The 18,140-nt window shown below is 45.7% G+C and overlaps 1 protein-coding gene across 3 annotated transcripts; it reads left to right on the forward strand.

The window, feature by feature from the left end:
* The first annotated feature begins 11,024 nt into the window (after positions 1 to 11,024).
* Positions 11,025 to 15,549, forward strand: Sp8 (Sp8 transcription factor). Of its 3 annotated transcripts, none has more exons than XR_004114514.1 (3): positions 11,025 to 11,140; positions 12,151 to 13,790; positions 14,968 to 15,549. XR_004114514.1 is itself a non-coding variant. In XM_031357107.1 (3 exons), exons 1-3 carry the CDS (start codon positions 11,120 to 11,122, stop codon positions 14,991 to 14,993), a joined length of 1,260 nt encoding a protein of 419 aa, XP_031212967.1. In that variant the 5' UTR covers positions 11,025 to 11,119; the 3' UTR covers positions 14,994 to 15,549. The 3 variants fall into 3 exon arrangements, 2 of the variants coding, with proteins under 2 accessions (XP_031212967.1, XP_031212966.1); XM_031357107.1 differs by having other exon boundaries at positions 12,151 to 13,363; XM_031357106.1 differs by having other exon boundaries at positions 12,151 to 15,549.
* Positions 15,550 to 18,140: the final 2,591 nt, after the last annotated feature.

Below are 18,140 nucleotides of genomic sequence, written 5' to 3' on the forward strand. Positions count from 1 at the left end.
GGGTTTCCTCAGGGAAAATACAATCGGTTCACCTACACGAACTTTAACCTCCAGTGGCTTGGGGTCCTCTACCGAAGGATAGTGGAAGATAATGGAGAATGAACACCATGCTGTGCTTATCAGTGCGGTGCCTGGATCAGCAGCATTGGACGTGGGTACTTGATGGAAACATACATTACACAAGTATAGCCACAAAACTTAAACTGACCCTCTGGATTTGGCCCAGCAACCGGGTGATGCTGATACATAATTCCGGACGTAAAAATCAGCACCTCACTTTTCAAAAGGATCCATCAAGACCGGAGGGGAAGGTTTGGCCGCAGTGAGTTTAGCTATTGCCCAGACAGGGAAAGTCCGCTACAATCTGACCCGGCGGCGACCCGGCGCTCGCACCGGCCTCCGGGACAACGCGCAGAGCAGGTGTCAGGTGGGCGGCCCGGGGAGCGAGGGCCGCCCCCCACCCCCCCGCGGCCGCGCGTGCCAGCCTCAGCCCCCTCCCGCCCCTCCAGCCCCTTTGTCCGCCCCGAAGGCGGCCCCTTCCCGCCCGCAGGGTGTGCGAGCTCTCCGGGGGAGGGCTCGGGGGAGGGTCGGGGAGGAGCTGGGAGGATCAGGGCGGGCAGCTAAGCTTAGGGGTGGGAGCCGCAGCGCACCCGCAGAGGAGCGGCTCGGTGACCCGCGCTGGAACCGGTGCACAGCCTCCGCCCCGGAGCGCGCTGGTGCCTCCCCTTTGGGGAGAGCAAGCACTGCCCGCGGCCTGGGAGCCTCTGGCTACCGAGTCCTCACAGCACCGCGGGAGAGCGCGGCTAAGCGGATGGGAGGGCCGAGGGAGGGCCGGGGCGGAGCCCGGCCGGCAACAAGCAACCCCGAGCGTGCTCCTTCTGCTACCGAGAAGTCGGACCTCGGCCCCGGGCGCGTGCGCTCCCAGGCTGGGGAACTCGGCCCAGGAATAGGGGAAGGCGGGTCGGCAGGAAAGAGAGCACTGCCCCGGACCTGAGTATTCCGGGAGCAGCCCTAAAGCCGGGAAGCCCCGACGCCCTCTCTCTTCCCCTCAGTCTGGAGCTGCCACACTTCCCTATGACTGCTACATCCTTCACCGTCAGCAGTGGCTTTCTCAAGCGACTGGTGGGAAAAGTGGCCCTCCATTCACTTACACTCCACCCCTAATACTGCTGAAGCTGACTGTCCTTGTGGTATTCTGGGAGGCTGGGCCATTGCCTCCAACAGTGGAGGAGACCCGGAGCCTGTCCATCTCCATTTCCTCTCCTTCCTAGAATCTTCCAGTATCTTCGACATAACCCGGAAACAGCCAGCCAGGTGAATCTGTATATCAAAAACAGCCGGGTTTACATGAAAGCAGGGTCCAGTCTGAGGCACGAGGACAATTAACTGCAGAAAACGCAACTGCCGGTGATTCTCTGCGTGCGGGCATCCTCTGTGGGACCTACCCTTAGAGGGGCGAGAACGATGTTCAAGTCCCTCTGAAGGCTGAGGTCTCAACTGGGGCGTAACAGGCACCTTCAAAGTCAGCACTGGGTTGTAATTTCTCTGCAGACTTCTCACCCTACAATTTCCCCCACCCATTATTAACCATTTTGGAGTTTCTCTTCCTAAATCTTGGCTGAAGAAGCTAAGGGGAAGGAAATTCTGCTCATCGTCGTTTAAGAAAAAGTGTACTTTTGACTCGTTTGGCAATTTGCCCAATAAAATTATTTATGAATATCAAAAGTATATAGTGAAGTTTTAAACACTATATACTAATAAATAATTTGTTATATTTTATAATGTTGATTAAAACACCAAGTGGATTAACATGCTCGATATCCCAATGGCAGTCAATGAAATAACACTAGTGCAGATTTTAAATTAAAAACTTAGTTGTGGGCTCTTGGCTTGCTGTACCCTCATTCTTAAGACTCTTAAGGCTGGTTAGTTCTAGCAATCACTTCACTTTCTTCTTAACCAAACCAAAGAATGCGGATCAGTTACTATCCATATTTCAAGTACACCGGCAAAGAAAGGATCACACTGGTAACCTCATTGTGGTTGATGACAACTGATTTTTCCCTACAGCACCAAGGGGAAGGGGCGGGGGATATATTCAGGTTGGAATACCACCGAAGCACCATCTACAGAAAAACTTTGTCCTTAATAGCTGCCCCTTTGAAAGTAATGGACACTCCATTTGAGGGCTGTAAATACCAAGTGTGGACAGCCTAGTTGTGGGTCTGTTTTACAAATGTTTGCTTTCTTCAGTGTTGATCAAAGACCAATGTGTTTGCCTTATGAGGTTTCATTGGATAGTGTTTTTAGAGCAACTACAGACATGACAATAATCTTTTACCTATGGAATCTTCTCCTCCAAAAGGCCAGGGAGGAGTTGTGAATAGAATAATTCCTTTCAGTAAGGACAAAGAAGACAGAAGGAGGAATGACATTGGCTGTGGCCGGTTAAGTGCAGGCGTTGCTAGAAGAAAAGTTTGATCCTGCCTCCCTCTGCAATCCTGGGCCTTGTTTTGAATTAAAATGGGGCAGACTCCTTTGGTGGCCAGCAGGGTTCTTCTTATTTGAGACAGGAACCTTCTTGGCTAATCTTGAGGTAGTACATGATTTGAAGTGTTTGAAAGAAACAAAGCTTCGTAGCATAATTCAAATTGGAGTGATAGGTTGGAAACATTTTAAGGTTACCAACATTCGTTACTTTTCTAATTGATAAGCAAGAACGGAAGACTGAATTTCTTCTTTAAAAGTAACTACTGCTGAATACAGGTATGGTTCTTGTCAAGAAAAAAAAAACATGCCCTGCTCTTTCTAGATGGGAGGGGTTTCTTCTGGGAACTTGACTCTAATGATGTGGAATCTAATGTCCTTGAACCCAGGGTAAGGAGTGTTAATTTATATATGGATTAAAGGGGAAATCCTAATATCTTTTAAAGTGAAAGAGGTTGATACAAAATGTATAAACCCTACTGCCTGGCCCCCCAGCCCACTAACTCAAAATTCAGGTGGGAAAGAGTGTAAAGTGACTATCTTGCCTCTCTTAAGACAGTGACTGCATGTCACCAAACAAAAGTAGCTTTCTTTGTAAACAGGACAACACTAATGGAAAGAATCACTTGGATTCCTCCGCTTTCTCTCCAGATTTCTTTCACAAGCAAAACTGTTGTTTACTTAAAAGATTCTTAGAGAATGACTTGTGCCAGCAGTTCCGTAGAGATGAGCTGAGATGGGGGAAGGGAATGCTCATCCTAGTTGGAGCAGAACCCTTGGAACAGGACTCAGGGAAAACGACCACTGTGAGGTAGCCAGCAAAACTACTGCTGCTTTAGGCATGTATGACCAGCACAAATGCCCAGTTCTCCTAGGTTATCTAATTTGACTCAAATGTGAGATTTACCCAGTCAATCAAGAAAAGGGTGGGCGGGCTCCTGATTCCCTTCACTTAAGGCATTTGAAAGCCATTCAGTTGGAAGCAACTCTCTTCCTCTTTCCCTCTCCCTTCTTCCTCCTCCTTGAGGGTGGGGGTGTTGCGAAGGTGCTGTCAGACAAACTCTTCCTAAATAGCTTTTGAAGCCCATGTTCTTATTTGTAATTTACAAACCTAGTAAATTTCAAAATGCTTAATGGTGTTTTCAGACTCCTTACTGCACTGTCAACTTTACTCCAAAATTAGGTTTTCATTTTCCTTTTGATTTACTTAACTGAGAAACATGGACCCTTGTGTGGGAAACACTAAGAGAAACAGACTAGATTTGAAATCAGATGTAGGTAGATTTTAGTAAAAAGTCCAAGAGAAGACACAAGTAAACATATTAATATCCTTAATACACAGGCTGGCTAGACATCTGCAACTCCTAAGAATCCCTAGCTCTCGTGTGTGTGTGTGTGTGTGTGTGTGTGTGTGTGTGTGTGTGTGTGTGTGAAAGTGGCTTCTGATATCCCCACTTGAGAGAATAAAAGTCAATACAAGCCTGTGCCCGAGTATTGGTTAGGATTCAATATTCTAAGCAAAATATGCTCAACAGATGATAGTGGAGATGAAGCCAGAAAACAACTCCAGCTATTTAAACTGCCAAATGAGACATAAAGCTGCATTGTAAAAATCATCTGGAAAACAGGTTTTCCCATTGAAGTCGCTATGTGTTAATTACTGTGAGCTGGAAGGCTGGAGATCGAACGCCTGGAAGCCGACTTTCACCCCGCATACGTAAACGGAAAAAGTGCTGAACCGCAGCCAGAGGGCTCCTGCCTGGACTCATTGCCATGCGTGCCTAGACATTAATATGTGTTCATGGAGGGCTCGTACAGTACGAGGTGTTATTTCCTTATAAAGAAACACCAGGTCTCGCTTTCCATTCTTCTTACAAAATTATTCGCATTATTTATGCTACATTGAGCGATCTAATTTCTTCGTGATAGTCAGCTAATTGCTCTGGCAGGTAATTAGAAGCGGTTTACAACGCAAAGGGCTTTTGCATTGCCCTTCGGATTATTAAGTTGCGCTGTAAATTATACTATATTTGCTGGGGAAAATTCTTTTGAGCAAGTTCTCTTCCTGTGATCCGAGATGAAATCACACCCCCCTAACACACACACACCCCTCCCTAGCCACCCTCACTACCACCACACCCCCTGCTTTTCCTGGACTCAGAATCGAATGATTCTAAAGCTCGCGATTTTGTTCGTGTTCACTGGGCCGAAATAACGTGGCCATTATGGCCTGAAATGGGCCAGGTTTGAGGCGAGCTTCCTGCGCGCCTGCAATATCCAGCAGGCATGTGGGAAAAGAACGGCTTAAATGGGGACATCTGCTCAGTGCTGCTCATCTTGCTCTTACAGCCAGGTCAGGTTAAGAGAATAACCTGTTCGCCACTTTTTTTTCTTCTTAATAAGACTATTAGAAAAAAAAAAGCAAGCACACACACACACACACACACACACACACACCAGCACTAATAGACTGCCATATAAGTAAAGAAACACACACACACAAAGGTAGCAGTAGTTACAAGAGGAACAGTAAAACATAACCATTGAGTGAAAGAAAGGCACAGAATTTCCTGCAGAAAAATAACCTATGAAAAAAATCCACATACGTAAGGTCAAAAAAAGCTCCCTATAAAAAAGGATTTGTGTAAAGGATCCAATTAACTCATATGAATAAAACTAAGCTGAAAGTAATCTCCAGTGAACATTTTCTTCCTCGGGCTTTTAAGTATTTTTGAGACACCCCCGCCCCCTTGCACGCGCGTGTGCGCACTCGCACACACAGTTTTTTGACGGTGTTTTTATCTGTGTGGTCTCTTGGTTCCTGGTCATGAAGCTCAAGGAGAAGCACCCTAGTTTGTACCATGGATTTAGAAAGTGAACTATAAAACTCTGGTCACAAACATCCCCATTCGGGAACTCTGTACACTGATTTGAATACATGTGTGGCAGAGCACAGAGACTCAGAGCAGCTCCTAGATTATTTGTAATTAGACACAATTCCCAAAGTAACATTTATCTTCCTGAAACTGCGATTGCAATTGTCAACCGTCTGGAGGAGCAGGCAACTGGGTGAGCTGGGAGCGTTGCTTCTCCCAGGAACAGAACAGAATGAAAAGAAATCAATAGTGTTAAGGATAAGAATTTAGTAGTTTTTAACTCTGCATGTTAGCTCTGAGAAAGTAATATATAATATCAAAAGAAAAACAGCCAAACAAATCTATTCCAGAAAAAAAAAATCAGACACTCATCTAAATGTCTAAGCTGCTCTTTTACACAACAGCCTTGCACAAGAACAGCAACACCATCCTCTGAAAACAAGCAAACCCATTTCCTTACAAGTGTTTTCTTCATTTACATGATGAAGAAATACGGAAAAGCTGTGGAAATGATTATCAATTTCGCCTATAGGCTGGGAAAGATGAATAGGAAATAAACCATGGACTGTATGCCTGCAGAGGTGGAATAAGGCCACATCAATACGGAATGAAGATATGAGTGTGCGTAAGAAAAATGTGTTTTGTTTTCTTCATTTAAATAGGCTATACACATAGAGTGGAGGTTTGGTCTGGGTCTTGGTAAAGCAATCTTTCTCTCTCCCTCTGAACCTAACTACTTGTTAAGGCTATTTGATCCATAGGGATCCTTGTCTTCTGACTATATACAATTTGAATTACCTAGCAAAAGTAAATCAAAGATCATAATACCCTAGGTTAAACAGGTATACATCTTTTAATTAAAAAGTGTTCCTAACTTTGAATGCTTTAAAACGACAGAGAAGAAAAGCGATAAATATTAAGGAGAAATGGAAGAAAATATTGAGTCGACTCAGAAAGAGGTAAAGAGAAAAGGAAATAAATGGAAAACATTTATTCGAGAAATAATGCTTTGCATCCGCAAGAGTCCCCGGGCAAGTAGCTCAAGAGTCATGGCGGCCTCACTGTGGTCAACAAATACATCCAATTAAGCAATGCCATGAAAGTAAGGGCCCGGCTGTAAATGTGGCCGGACAGTTGAAACCGAATAACCTCGCTAATAGAGGCTATTGTTCAGCGTGGAAGTTCCCATTTTCCAATCAGGAAAATACAGCCCTCTCTCAGCTCTAGCCGACTGATGCCTTCCCACCTACGGCTCAACAATCTGCCACCAGCGAGGGGCTTTTATTACATCCCTTCCCAGGAAATGTCAGGCAAGTTCTTAAGTAGAACCACCCGAGAGCAGGGATGGGTCGTGGAGGGGCCCTCAGAAATCCACAGGTCCACGCCTGGCCAGGCTTTCTTTTCAACAGGAAAGAAACTTTGACCACAGAATTCCCAACAGCCCCCACAAACCCCCACCTGGCTCAGCCCTTTTCTGTCGTTGGGCAGGCGGCGCTCGGCCCCACTTGCTTTATTTAGTAGCCTGCGCGCTTCCGCACCAGGTGCCCACACTGTGGAGAGGGTGAAGCTCCCCCTTCCCACCTTTCCTGCCAGGGTCGCGCGCAGCTGCTAGCGCTCTCAGTCGTTGAGGACACCCCAGGTCGCTTAGCAAAGCTGGAGAGTTGCAGCCAAGCCTTGGGCAACCCAGTCGCTAGCAGCTGGCTTATCCGTACCTTGCAGAGGTACGACGCGCCCCGCTCCCGCGTCTTCTCCCACCAGGCTTTCCCGTAGCTTCCTTTCTTCTTCTTCTTCTTCTTTTTTTTTTTTTCCGTTAACATGTGTATGTCAGACCATACTTGCATTCAAAACTGTATTTGCAGTAAATGCCTTGTAGGATAGTAGAAAGCCTGGGTAACTTTGATGTTTTTAAATGATAAAATCCCCATTTGAATTTAGTGGTTACAAACAGCTTTATTTACTTGTCTTGGAATCTACATATTTTAATCTATTAATCAAGAATCAGAAGCAGCATATCTCACTCCCCATTCTTGGGAAAGAGAAAGCTGAGATCCAAACCTCTGTTTTGCTTTTATAACCTCGTTTCTCTGGTTGTGAGAGATTCCCAGCACCAAAACTGTCTGCAAACACACACACACACACACACACACACACACACACACACACAAACGCCTAAACAACAAAAACACCACCACCACCACCTAAAACAAGAACAACAAACATACACTTCTTTTCTATCCTCCAACTAAAGAGAAGGTGATGTATACATTGTAGCTACAAGGTGTTAGATGTACTTCAGCAAGTAGTTCCCAGGATGTAAATTAGGTCCCAAAAGCTGTTGTTCAAATCGAAGAAACAGAGAAATTAATCTGGGAGACTATCCATCATCACCGGTAATAAAGAGAGCGACATGGATGAGACAGATGATATGATTAAGGGGCTGTGGTCGTTTTAATTAACTTTTTGCTGTCCTGTAATGATCAAACTGGTCACCAGACCCGGTCAATAAGCATGTTAATATCAAACAAATAAAACCAGGGATGATTAAAAACCTCCTGGTTTATTAAATTTGAAATTCAAATGAAATTTATGCTGCAGATGCATACAGAATACTAATAGATTTTTGCTTTATTGATAGTGGATCCCACAGGTTTGCAAGAAAACAGCACCCTGTCTAAGCATGTTGCTTTCCAGCATGTTAAAGTTCTTGTTGGGTAGGGGAAACTTTTAAGTGTTCGGAAAGCTGAACTTCCTGTATTTCTTCCTTCTTTTCTTTAACCATCTCAACTATTAAGTACAATACTGCAAAACAATACTTAATATCAAAACAGGTGAACTGAACTCTGCCCTCAATGGCTTAACCAGGCCAGCTGTATCTGTTATCTTCTCTTTCATAGATCAGGATTCAAGTATGCTTGGGTTACTTCTCAAAGTGTGTGTGTGTGTTGGGGGGGGGGGGCTGTCATTAAGAGTAGTTTCATTTAAAGTAGAAGCAAGACTATGAGTGTTTTAACTCTGCTGTTTGATAACCTCATTATACAAACATTAACCATTTTATGGAGGAAGGGGAGAAAGAAAATCAAGCAAAGGAGAAAGAAGCCCTTTGGCAATCCTTCATTTTCATAATGGGAATAACTTGAATGAATAAATTTAAATGTGTATATATACTATACATCAGTGACACACTGATAAATATTTTCTAGTGTAAGCTATATATGCAAACCTTTACAAAACCCTGAATGCTGAAAGCAAACCTCATGCAAATGGAAGAATCTAGTATTTTCACTAAATTCACACCAACATTGTGACTCATTGTCATAGGAAGAATGGCATGTGATTCTAAATGCACTTATACAAATGAAAGATCTTAGCATTAGCTTAAAATGGAGTAGCTCAAAATTACAGTCACATGATGCTGAGTTTTTCTAATTCCTGCATTTTTGAGGAAACTGGTTAACGCCTCTGTTTACTCTCATGCTCAGCATTTAACTTTTTAATAGCCCTGTCTCTTTTTCTTCCAGAAGATAGGAGGATAAAAAGATAAAATAACTATTCATAAGAAGGAGTCTTCCTTCAATGCACTTCCCTCCACCTTTGAGGATGCTGGTATTGATTAACGTTAAACCCCAAATTTGAACAACTGTATATTAGGTTCTTAAAATGAATATCATTATGGAAGGAGACCAAAGCAATGAAGTTAATTCTCTTTTATTTGTGAAACGGAGTTCCCTCCTTCCCCCACCCCTTCCTCCTTCTGGGCTGGCCTGTCACGCCTTCTCAACATGCTAAAATCATTCAGAAGGGCTTGCAGAGAGAAACGCGACATTTATGGTAAGCGTTAGCCTTCAGAGAAAGAAAGCAGTTCATTAATTTACTTCACAGTTACTTCTAAGTATGTGGATGTCCCTTACTCCCTTAATCAATGGATATGATGTATGGTCAATACCCCTACACATGAAAAAAAAGGCTCAGAAATACAAAAACCCCTGCACCACAAACATCAGGTCTAACTGTGCAGGTGAAATTTACCCAAAGAGTGAAGACCTACTTTCGACTTCTGAATAACCCAGGAGAATTATTTTTTGACATCTTCAGAACCTGCAGTATACTTGAGAACAACCAATTAAAAAAAAAAAAAAGTCTCCCAAGTCAAAACACAGCAGTTCTCTCATCTCTCATCTCATCTCATCTCATCTCTCACATTTTAATCAATTCCTCTTTAGGATTAGACTTCTGAGGGTCTTTCTAACAACAGGGTAAAATAGGAATTACTGTGGTTTTAAAATGCATGAATATTCACCAAGACTCCAAGAACTAGATTTTCTCCCTTTATACTGGTACTGGCCTTTTTGTGGCTTAAGAAATTCTGTTGTGGTGACCACAGAATTGTAATGACATTTCTGAAGTCTGAAGGCAACTAATAATAAAAATAGCAAGTAAGTGACTAAAACTCAGCGAATTTGAAATAAATGCGCACGATGACTAGAGCATGCTCGTAGATGGCCTGCTCAAACCACAGATGCTCCTCTAAATGCAGCCCGAAAAGCTCACCTCCATTCTTACATAAGAATGGTACAAATAGATTTCGGTGATTCAGATTTTTCTGTCAGAAAGGCACAGTGGAGTTACCTGAGAAAACTTATAAATTGGGTAGAATGCTCCTCAATTTCTCATCCAATGGAAGAAAAACACACCCCCTCTTACTCCTCTTTCCATCTAATCCTTTTGTAACTTTACTGCACTCCATGGGGCAAGCACACCTCCTCCAGGACGTGCACTTCCAAAGCTGAATCCCACCTCTAGTAGAGGGTAAAGGCGACCAGATCAAAGTAACGACTCAAAGGCGCAGGCGCACACTTGCCCCCTTTCCAACCTTTCTATTTGACTGAAAGAAACATCAGGAAATGGAAGGTAAGTATCAAGATTTTCTTCAAAACTATACTGAAAGAGTCCAGGAAGCTAAGGGGGGGGGGGAGGAATCACTCCTTTTTTTTTTTTTTTTTTAATGTTCAAGGGGCAGAGGAAGTTAGTGACTTGAAGATAGAGCTTGGGGCATTTATTTAACAGCCTCACTCAACTTCGCAGTTTCTCCATCCAGATCGCCAATCTCTTAGGCACGTACACTTTATTGTATTGTTTCGGTTCCCTACCCCCAGCTTTGGTGCTCACGCGCACGCACACATCGTCTTTTCTCTCGATCGCGCGCACCCACTCTCCACCTACACCAAACACGCGCGCACGCCTCTCCTCATCCAGGATTGAATATACTGTCGCTCCTGACTCCCTAGGGTAGAGGAACTCAGTTACCTTACACACTTTCCAGCTCTGTCCCTGACCCCTTTTGTCACACGCGTAGTTACCAGCTCCCCTCTCGGTAGTTGCACGACCACTGTCTGCCCTTGCTAGGCCACGTTTTTTGCCACCCTGCCCAGCACCCCTCAGCTTTCTACACTGCTCTCTCCGAGGTGGGTCACACTTGCGATCACTTTACACGCGCGCGCACACGCACACTCTGCGACACTCGCACCCCCCACACTCCCGCTGGCGCCGATGACCTCACGGCGCGCGCGCCGCGCGGCCGGGCGAGGCTGCAGATTGGCTGGCCGCGCCTCCGCGGCACTTCAAAGCCGAAGAGGGAGCTACAATTGTGGCGGAATGGGCGGAACTGATCATTGTATTGCACACCTCTAAAAAAAACACTGCCTCTGATTTATCAATATAAAAAAGATCCTCTGAGAGGAGGAGGGCGCTTCTGTGTGATGGCAACTTCACTTCTAGGGGTGAGTCTCAGGATCTTCTCTTGCTGGTTTAATTAGTTTCCTTTTATTACCTATCGGAGGGGGTTAAAGTCGCCCCGGCCAGGCCACGGGCTATCAGTCTCTCTATTGAGATCCACCCCCCCCCCATACAAGTGAGTTTAGAAAAAAAGAAAGGAGGGGTGGGGGGAGAGGAGGCAGAGCCACTTTTTTTTTCCAGCACAGGAAAGGTTCGTAGGGCATTGATACCCGCCACCTCGCAGAGCCTGGCTGCTCCCTGCTCGGGAGAACTAAGCGTAGCCCCTAATAAACGCGACGATTTCGAAGGGGAACGCGAGTAAGTTTTTCCCTTCTGGGCATACTGAAGATTCTCCCCCTTCCCCTTTATATTTTTCCTCAGCCCGCTTTGTACTGCAGGTACGTTGAGCTCGTCTTATTTCTACCATTATAGAGAGACGTATATTGAGAGAGAGGGAAAGTTTGAGAGGGAGGGAGAGAGGAGAAAGAGAGAGAGAGAAATTGGAAGAGCGAGTAAGCCTTAAGCCGGGGAGAAGCAACTAAGGATGGGTTGAGGGGGATCGGAACAGAATTTTCAAAGCTCTCTTGGAATTGCAGGATAGCGATCTCAAACGCAATCCAGAGATTTCCTCAGGTTGCAAAGTAAAAAGGAAACTTCTCCCTCCCTAGTCTGGATCTGGACTTTCTGTTCGTTTGATCGAAAGCGTCTAGGGCTTTGTGAACACAAGAGTGCCGTCTTAGTTGAGAATTCTTGTTAAACTCTTCTTCAGCGAGGCGCTTTGCTCCAGAATCAGACGCCCGCAGCCAAACTTTTCCCCTTCTGTAGAGTAGGAGGCAGCCGGGCGCCCGGGCAGCTGGGGGTGCAGGGTAAGTTGGTGGCAGTACGCCACAGCCAGAGATGGGGAGCAGTGGGGCGTCTGGAGGTTACCAGGGGACTAATGCACATTTCTTTCCTCCCTCCCCCACCGGCCCTTTGCCCACCACCCCTCCCCCACCCTTCTCTGCTCTGGTCTCAGGAAGAACCGAGGTTGGGATCCACTCCTCTGGCCATGCTTGCTGCTACCTGTAATAAGATCGGCAGCCCCAGCCCGTCTCCCTCCTCCCTGTCGGACAGCTCTTCTTCCTTCGGTAAAGGCTTCCATCCTTGGAAACGCTCCACGTCTTCCTCCTCCGGCAGCTGCAACGTAGTGGGTTCCAGTCTCCCTAGCTTCGGCGTGTCTGGGGCCTCCCGGAACGGCAGTTCCTCCTCGGCGGCGGCGGCAGCGGCGGCGGCAGCAGCGGCGGCCGCGGCCCTGGTGTCCGACTCTTTTAGCTGCGGAGGCTCGCCCGGCTCCAGCGCCTTCTCTCTCACCTCCAGCAGCGCCGCCGCAGCTGCTGCAGCTGCGGCGGCCGCCGCTTCCAGCTCTCCCTTTGCCAACGACTACTCTGTGTTCCAGGCTCCGGGCGTCTCGGGGGGCAGCGGCGGCGGCGGCGGGGGAGGCGGCGGCGGTTCCGGAGCGCACTCGCAGGACAGCTCCCATCAGCCAGTGTTCATCTCCAAGGTGCACACGTCGGTGGACGGACTGCAGGGCATCTACCCGCGCGTGGGAATGGCGCACCCGTATGAGTCCTGGTTCAAGCCCTCGCACCCGGGCCTTGGCGCCGCGGCCGACGTGGGCTCCGCGGGCGCCTCCAGCTGGTGGGATGTGGGCGCGGGCTGGATCGACGTGCAGAACCCCAATGGAGCGGCGGCGCTGCCCGGCTCGTTGCACCCGGCGGCCGGGGGCCTTCAGACGTCGCTGCACTCACCGCTGGGAGGCTACAATTCGGATTACTCCGGCCTGAGTCACTCGGCTTTCAGTAGTGGTGCCTCGTCGCACCTGCTCAGCCCTGCAGGACAGCACCTCATGGACGGTTTCAAGCCGGTATTGCCCGGTTCTTACCCCGATTCCGCCCCGTCGCCGCTGGCCGGCGCGAGCAGCTCCATGCTGAGCGCGGGGCCCGCGGCGCCGCTAGGTGGGTCCCCACGCTCGTCCGCGCGCCGCTACTCCGGCCGCGCCACCTGCGACTGCCCCAACTGCCAGGAGGCTGAGCGCCTGGGCCCAGCGGGAGCGAGCTTGCGTCGCAAAGGGCTGCATAGCTGCCACATCCCGGGCTGCGGCAAGGTGTACGGCAAGACGTCGCACCTGAAGGCGCACCTGCGCTGGCACACTGGCGAGCGGCCGTTCGTGTGCAATTGGCTGTTCTGCGGTAAGCGCTTTACGCGCTCCGACGAGCTGCAGCGGCACCTGCGGACCCACACGGGCGAGAAGCGCTTCGCCTGCCCGGTGTGCAACAAACGCTTCATGCGCAGCGACCACCTGAGCAAGCACGTGAAGACACACAGTGGTGGCGGCGGCTCGGCTGGCTCTGGCGGCGGCAAGAAAGGCAGCGACACCGACAGCGAGCACAGCGCGGCGGGAAGCCCGCCTTGCCACTCCCCTGAGCTGCTGCAGCCTCCAGAGCCGGGCCACCGCAACGGCCTGGAGTGACTGTCGCGATGCCTCCCACCTGATTCCCATCGGGCTTGTATGCCTAGCCTGGGCTCCAGTCTAGGCTAGTCGTCTCGCGCCCTTTCCCCCAACTTTTCATTCTCCCTCTCACCGGTTTTCCGCTCATAACTTTTAGGATGTGGACAGTAAGTAGCACACATCAGTGGCTGAATCCTTGGCTCCCTTCTGCACGGTGACGGCCAGGAGGAGCATTGGAAACCCGCTCCTCCAGCTATGGGCAGGCGGAACTTTGAAGAGGCTGCTGCCTCTGGGGTTAGGACGAGATGAATGGGTTGTCTGGTAGACCAGCGGCTTTTGAGGCCTTGGAAAGAGCAGTGTTCAACCCGCTTGAGCCGCAGCTGTAGGGAGAAGGTAGCAGGAGTCCTGACAAGGAATCCCCTCCTGGACTTCCGAGTGCGCCCCTTGGACTGTCCCACGCTGAGCATTACACTCGTGGGAGGACTGCTGCAACACAGACCGGGCTAGCAGAGTTTAGACCTCCTCATTCGGCTCTGGCTAGGTCTTTGTGCCCTGCGGGTGAACCGATGAGAGTTCTGCGAACCAGAACCAATGCAGCCCCCTCCTTTCATCTTTGTAACTTTTTATTTTTTAACTGAAAAACTGAGAGGATAAAATAAACAAGCAATCTCCCTCTTAGCTTCCCGTTTAGATAGTTTCCCTCTGCTTGTGAGCACGTCTTTCTCCAAATTGCTAATATTGATCCCAAAGTTATTTTGGTCACCATTATTTATCGGGTGGGGGCGGGAGTGAGGGTAGATGTCTTTTCTTATGCAAAAATACCCCCTTTCCGGTGAGACCAGATTAACCATCTTCGTGTTTGTCCTTTTCTACCTCGGTTTTGTTTTGTTTTGTTTTTTCCCCACCATTCCCAAGCATATTCTCCCAACTTCCCACACCACCACCACTTTTGGGTTAGTCCAGGAGTCAATTTACCTACTGATTCTGTAAAATATTGCAAGTCATTGAATATTTTTAGGGTTAAACTTTTTTCTTTGTGATTTAAACTCAAGTGAAGAAGCTATCGTTTATTTCAGATGAGGCTGTAGTTTAAATGCCAAAAGAGGGAAATGGGGAAACAATTTTTTTTTTAATTCTTTGTAAAATATATCTGAACCTAATGGTTTGTACAACTGGAAAATCGTTCTAGATTAGTTAACCATTAAACATGACTCTGCTGGTGTGAGGTGTGAGGTACATTGTCCAGGAGACGATTTTGTATAGTATTTTTCTTGTACATTACTTCCGGTAAATATTTGAAAATATATTGAAGTAAACTTGATTTTTTTCTTTCTTTTTCGCCAGAAGGAACTCTTAAGAGGTATTGCTGAGGTTCTGATGAGCTGCAGGTTTTTCCTTTTTTCTTTTTTTCTGAACTCAATTCTGGAGGTGCAGAGCCACACACGCACTTTCCGGGCCTAGTTTTGCTCGATTATGAATTTAGGTAGGTATCAAGATGTAACTAAGACACTATTTGATAAATGTTGGATGACATTTAATTTAATGGCGCATGTACTTATTTGCATTTGCTGGCAGTTCAGGTATAGTTAAAGTGAGAGTTCTCCTATACTTCATAATAACGGGGTCTGCCAAACCCATGTATTAAATAAATTGTCCAAGTGATACTCGACTAACTTTGGCCTTTGTGTATTTCCTGAAGGTGATATTGTTAACTGTTGACAAACACTCCTGACACTACATTTAAGTGTTGTTTGCAGAGTCTGCAAACTAACTATTCATTGTCATGTTGAAATAATTTGGATATTTCACATTGAAATGAAAAGCCTTTCTCTGGAACATTAGACTTGCATTTTAAATGCATGAAATGTAATTGATTTATTTGTAATATTTTAAATGGTATTAATAAACTCAGAAAAAAGACTAGGTCACTTAATTTGTATTTTTTTCCCCTTTTAAAACTACGGACATTTGCATTTTATCTTCAGTTTTAATGTCTAATTTAAACAAAATATGACACTGTTTTTTGTGGTAATATTTAAATATTTACCTTTAAGATATTATGTAGATGGAAGATCTATTTGGCAAAGCTGTTTTCTTTGTTTACCAATATAAAGATTATAGTGTCTAAGATATGTAATTAATTATTTACCATTAGATTTAGCTCAGTACCAGGATTTATTGATCTCTTAAAATTTATAGTAATTCACAAACAATTCAAAGAAATTCCATGTTGCTGCTTCCTTTTCAGTCTTCAGAAGGAGTCAGGTTGTTGGCCTTTGATTGCATTTAGTATTTGAAAGGCCAAGACTTAGATGAAAGATCAATACATCTAAAATAAAACATAGTTTGGGGATACCTTTTGTTAGGAGACGGGGGGGCGGGGGGGTGTCAAGCTAACAAAAGCTTGGTTTTTGGCATTCTACGTCTTAGCTAAACATTTTGCAGAGGTAAATATCAGTAGATTCCTGTTGAAATGAGTTATCTGTTCTTTAAAAGTCTCTAAACAGCCACCAAAGAAAAGAAAGGTTAAACCTTAATCTATCTACGAGGCTATTGTTCAAAGGTGTCAATGATGCCAATAAAAAACATTGTCTTGTTATGTCTAAGTGCATTTAAGCAATGGGTGTTCCTTGAGCCATACTTTGAAACATAGTATACTTTAAATGTTGATTGATGTTATATCAAACTATTTCACTATTAGATTAATATTATTTTGAATCAAAATTAATAAAAAGTTAGTGTGTTGAGATTCTAATAAGTTTAGCTTCTTTCTTTCTGTTTGCATGCTCCTCACTCAGTTCAGTCTTGGTATCCATCCTAAATTGAAAAATTTGCATTGAAATTTATGTAAAAAAACCATAATACATAGAAACAAATGAAAAATACAAGGGGTTATAAATACTGTATAAAGCCTGGGTAAAAGCAATCAGGGATTTGTAGTTCAATATGTTGTATAATAGAGTTGGTGCTCAAGTAGTAGCCTTTATCAAGTTGTTCACTCTATACACATATGCAGGCCTCATGCCCTTATGGTTTTAGATAAACAAGTTACTTTTGCTATTTTGGGATACTGTGGCTCTAAGAAACAATTACTAAGAAAAATAAAACAGTTTCTGTCACTTTTTTTCCCTAGGAATAATGCAGAACACAGTTAAGTGTTTCTTTTTTGTTGAAACTTGCAGGGGGGGGGGATATGGAGAGGCCAGTTCTACAGTTAATGTAGAGACAGGTAAGAGGACAGCGCTTGGTGTATTTATAGGAGTGAATACTTGATTTGAGAGGTTGTGCCAAGGAGGGATACTGTCTGGAAGATGATTTCTTTGGGGTGCAGAAAGCGGGGCTTATTTTTGTGTTAGTAGGTGTTCCAACTTTCACTTTCTTCCTTTAGCTTCCCTCACAGTCTAGCTTGGCTTTAGTTTGTTTTGTTCGGCATGGAGTAGTATTTTGTTGTTTGTTTTGGTTAGCAGTATTTCTAACTTACTTTAGTACAGAGCTGGTAGAATCCCCCTTTGGAGGCCACCATCATGTCTCTTTAGGGAGGAAGGAAGATGAAACACAAAAGGGATTCTTCTCTGTGTAGTCTGATAATGGCTAGAAACTCACTCCCATGAAGCCAGAGTAGCTGTCACTTTGAACCAAAGACAAGCTTCCGGGCTTGCAGATCAAGGTAGAGTCAAACTAGCTGTTGACCCAGAGGTCAGGCCTGCGTGTATCAACCCATCCTCTGGAGACTGGGAAGGCACTTCGCCCACTCCACCCCCCTCCCCTACGGTTGGTGCTATACAGCCTTCCTAGTTCCTCCCTCAACACTTCCCCACCTGCTTGCTTTCTCCTGGCGTCTTTATCACCTTTCTTTTTAGAAGAGCTTACTCACTTAGATATGCGACTGATTTGGTAAAGGTTGACTTATCAACTAAGATATGCTATGCAGGATACCTCATTTAAACCGATGTGATAGTTGCTCCCCCACAGCGAGAGACACTGGACTGTGTTCCTGAGTAGGCTAGTCTCTCCACTGCCCTGTTACTCTAGTCTTTGCATAACTTCTCAGTTGGGCTCCTTAGCTAGGGAACCTCCAAGGAAGCACTGAAGCAGTAATGAGCATGATTTCTGCTTCTTAAGCAGATTGAGAGTTCCACCAGCAGCACTTTGTCTCCCGGTAGATCTTTTGATCAGGTTACTGAATGAAAAATTTTATTGAGAATAAATGTTTTATTTGTTATAGAAGATTGCTTCACAAATCAGAGGATTGGGAGGGGAGTGACTGGTAAATTAAAGCAAACATGTTTAGGGTAAAAGTGTAGATTTAAATATCCTCAGGCTGCCTAAGAAAATAGAGTTAAATTCTACTCATTTGTTTTTCTTATAAATGAGGTACTGATTTGATTCCAGTATTTTTGAATAAGTATGGTTTTAACTTTTTCTGCTCTTCTTTTTTAAATGTTTGTGTCTAAGCAGGCATTTCTATTTATTCCTCCCTCTTACTAAAATAGCTACAGGTCCAGGTACCCCCCCCC

The sequence above is a fragment of the Mastomys coucha genome, unplaced genomic scaffold (genome assembly GCF_008632895.1).
Source record: "Mastomys coucha isolate ucsf_1 unplaced genomic scaffold, UCSF_Mcou_1 pScaffold6, whole genome shotgun sequence".
Lineage (NCBI taxonomy): Eukaryota > Metazoa > Chordata > Mammalia > Rodentia > Muridae > Mastomys > Mastomys coucha.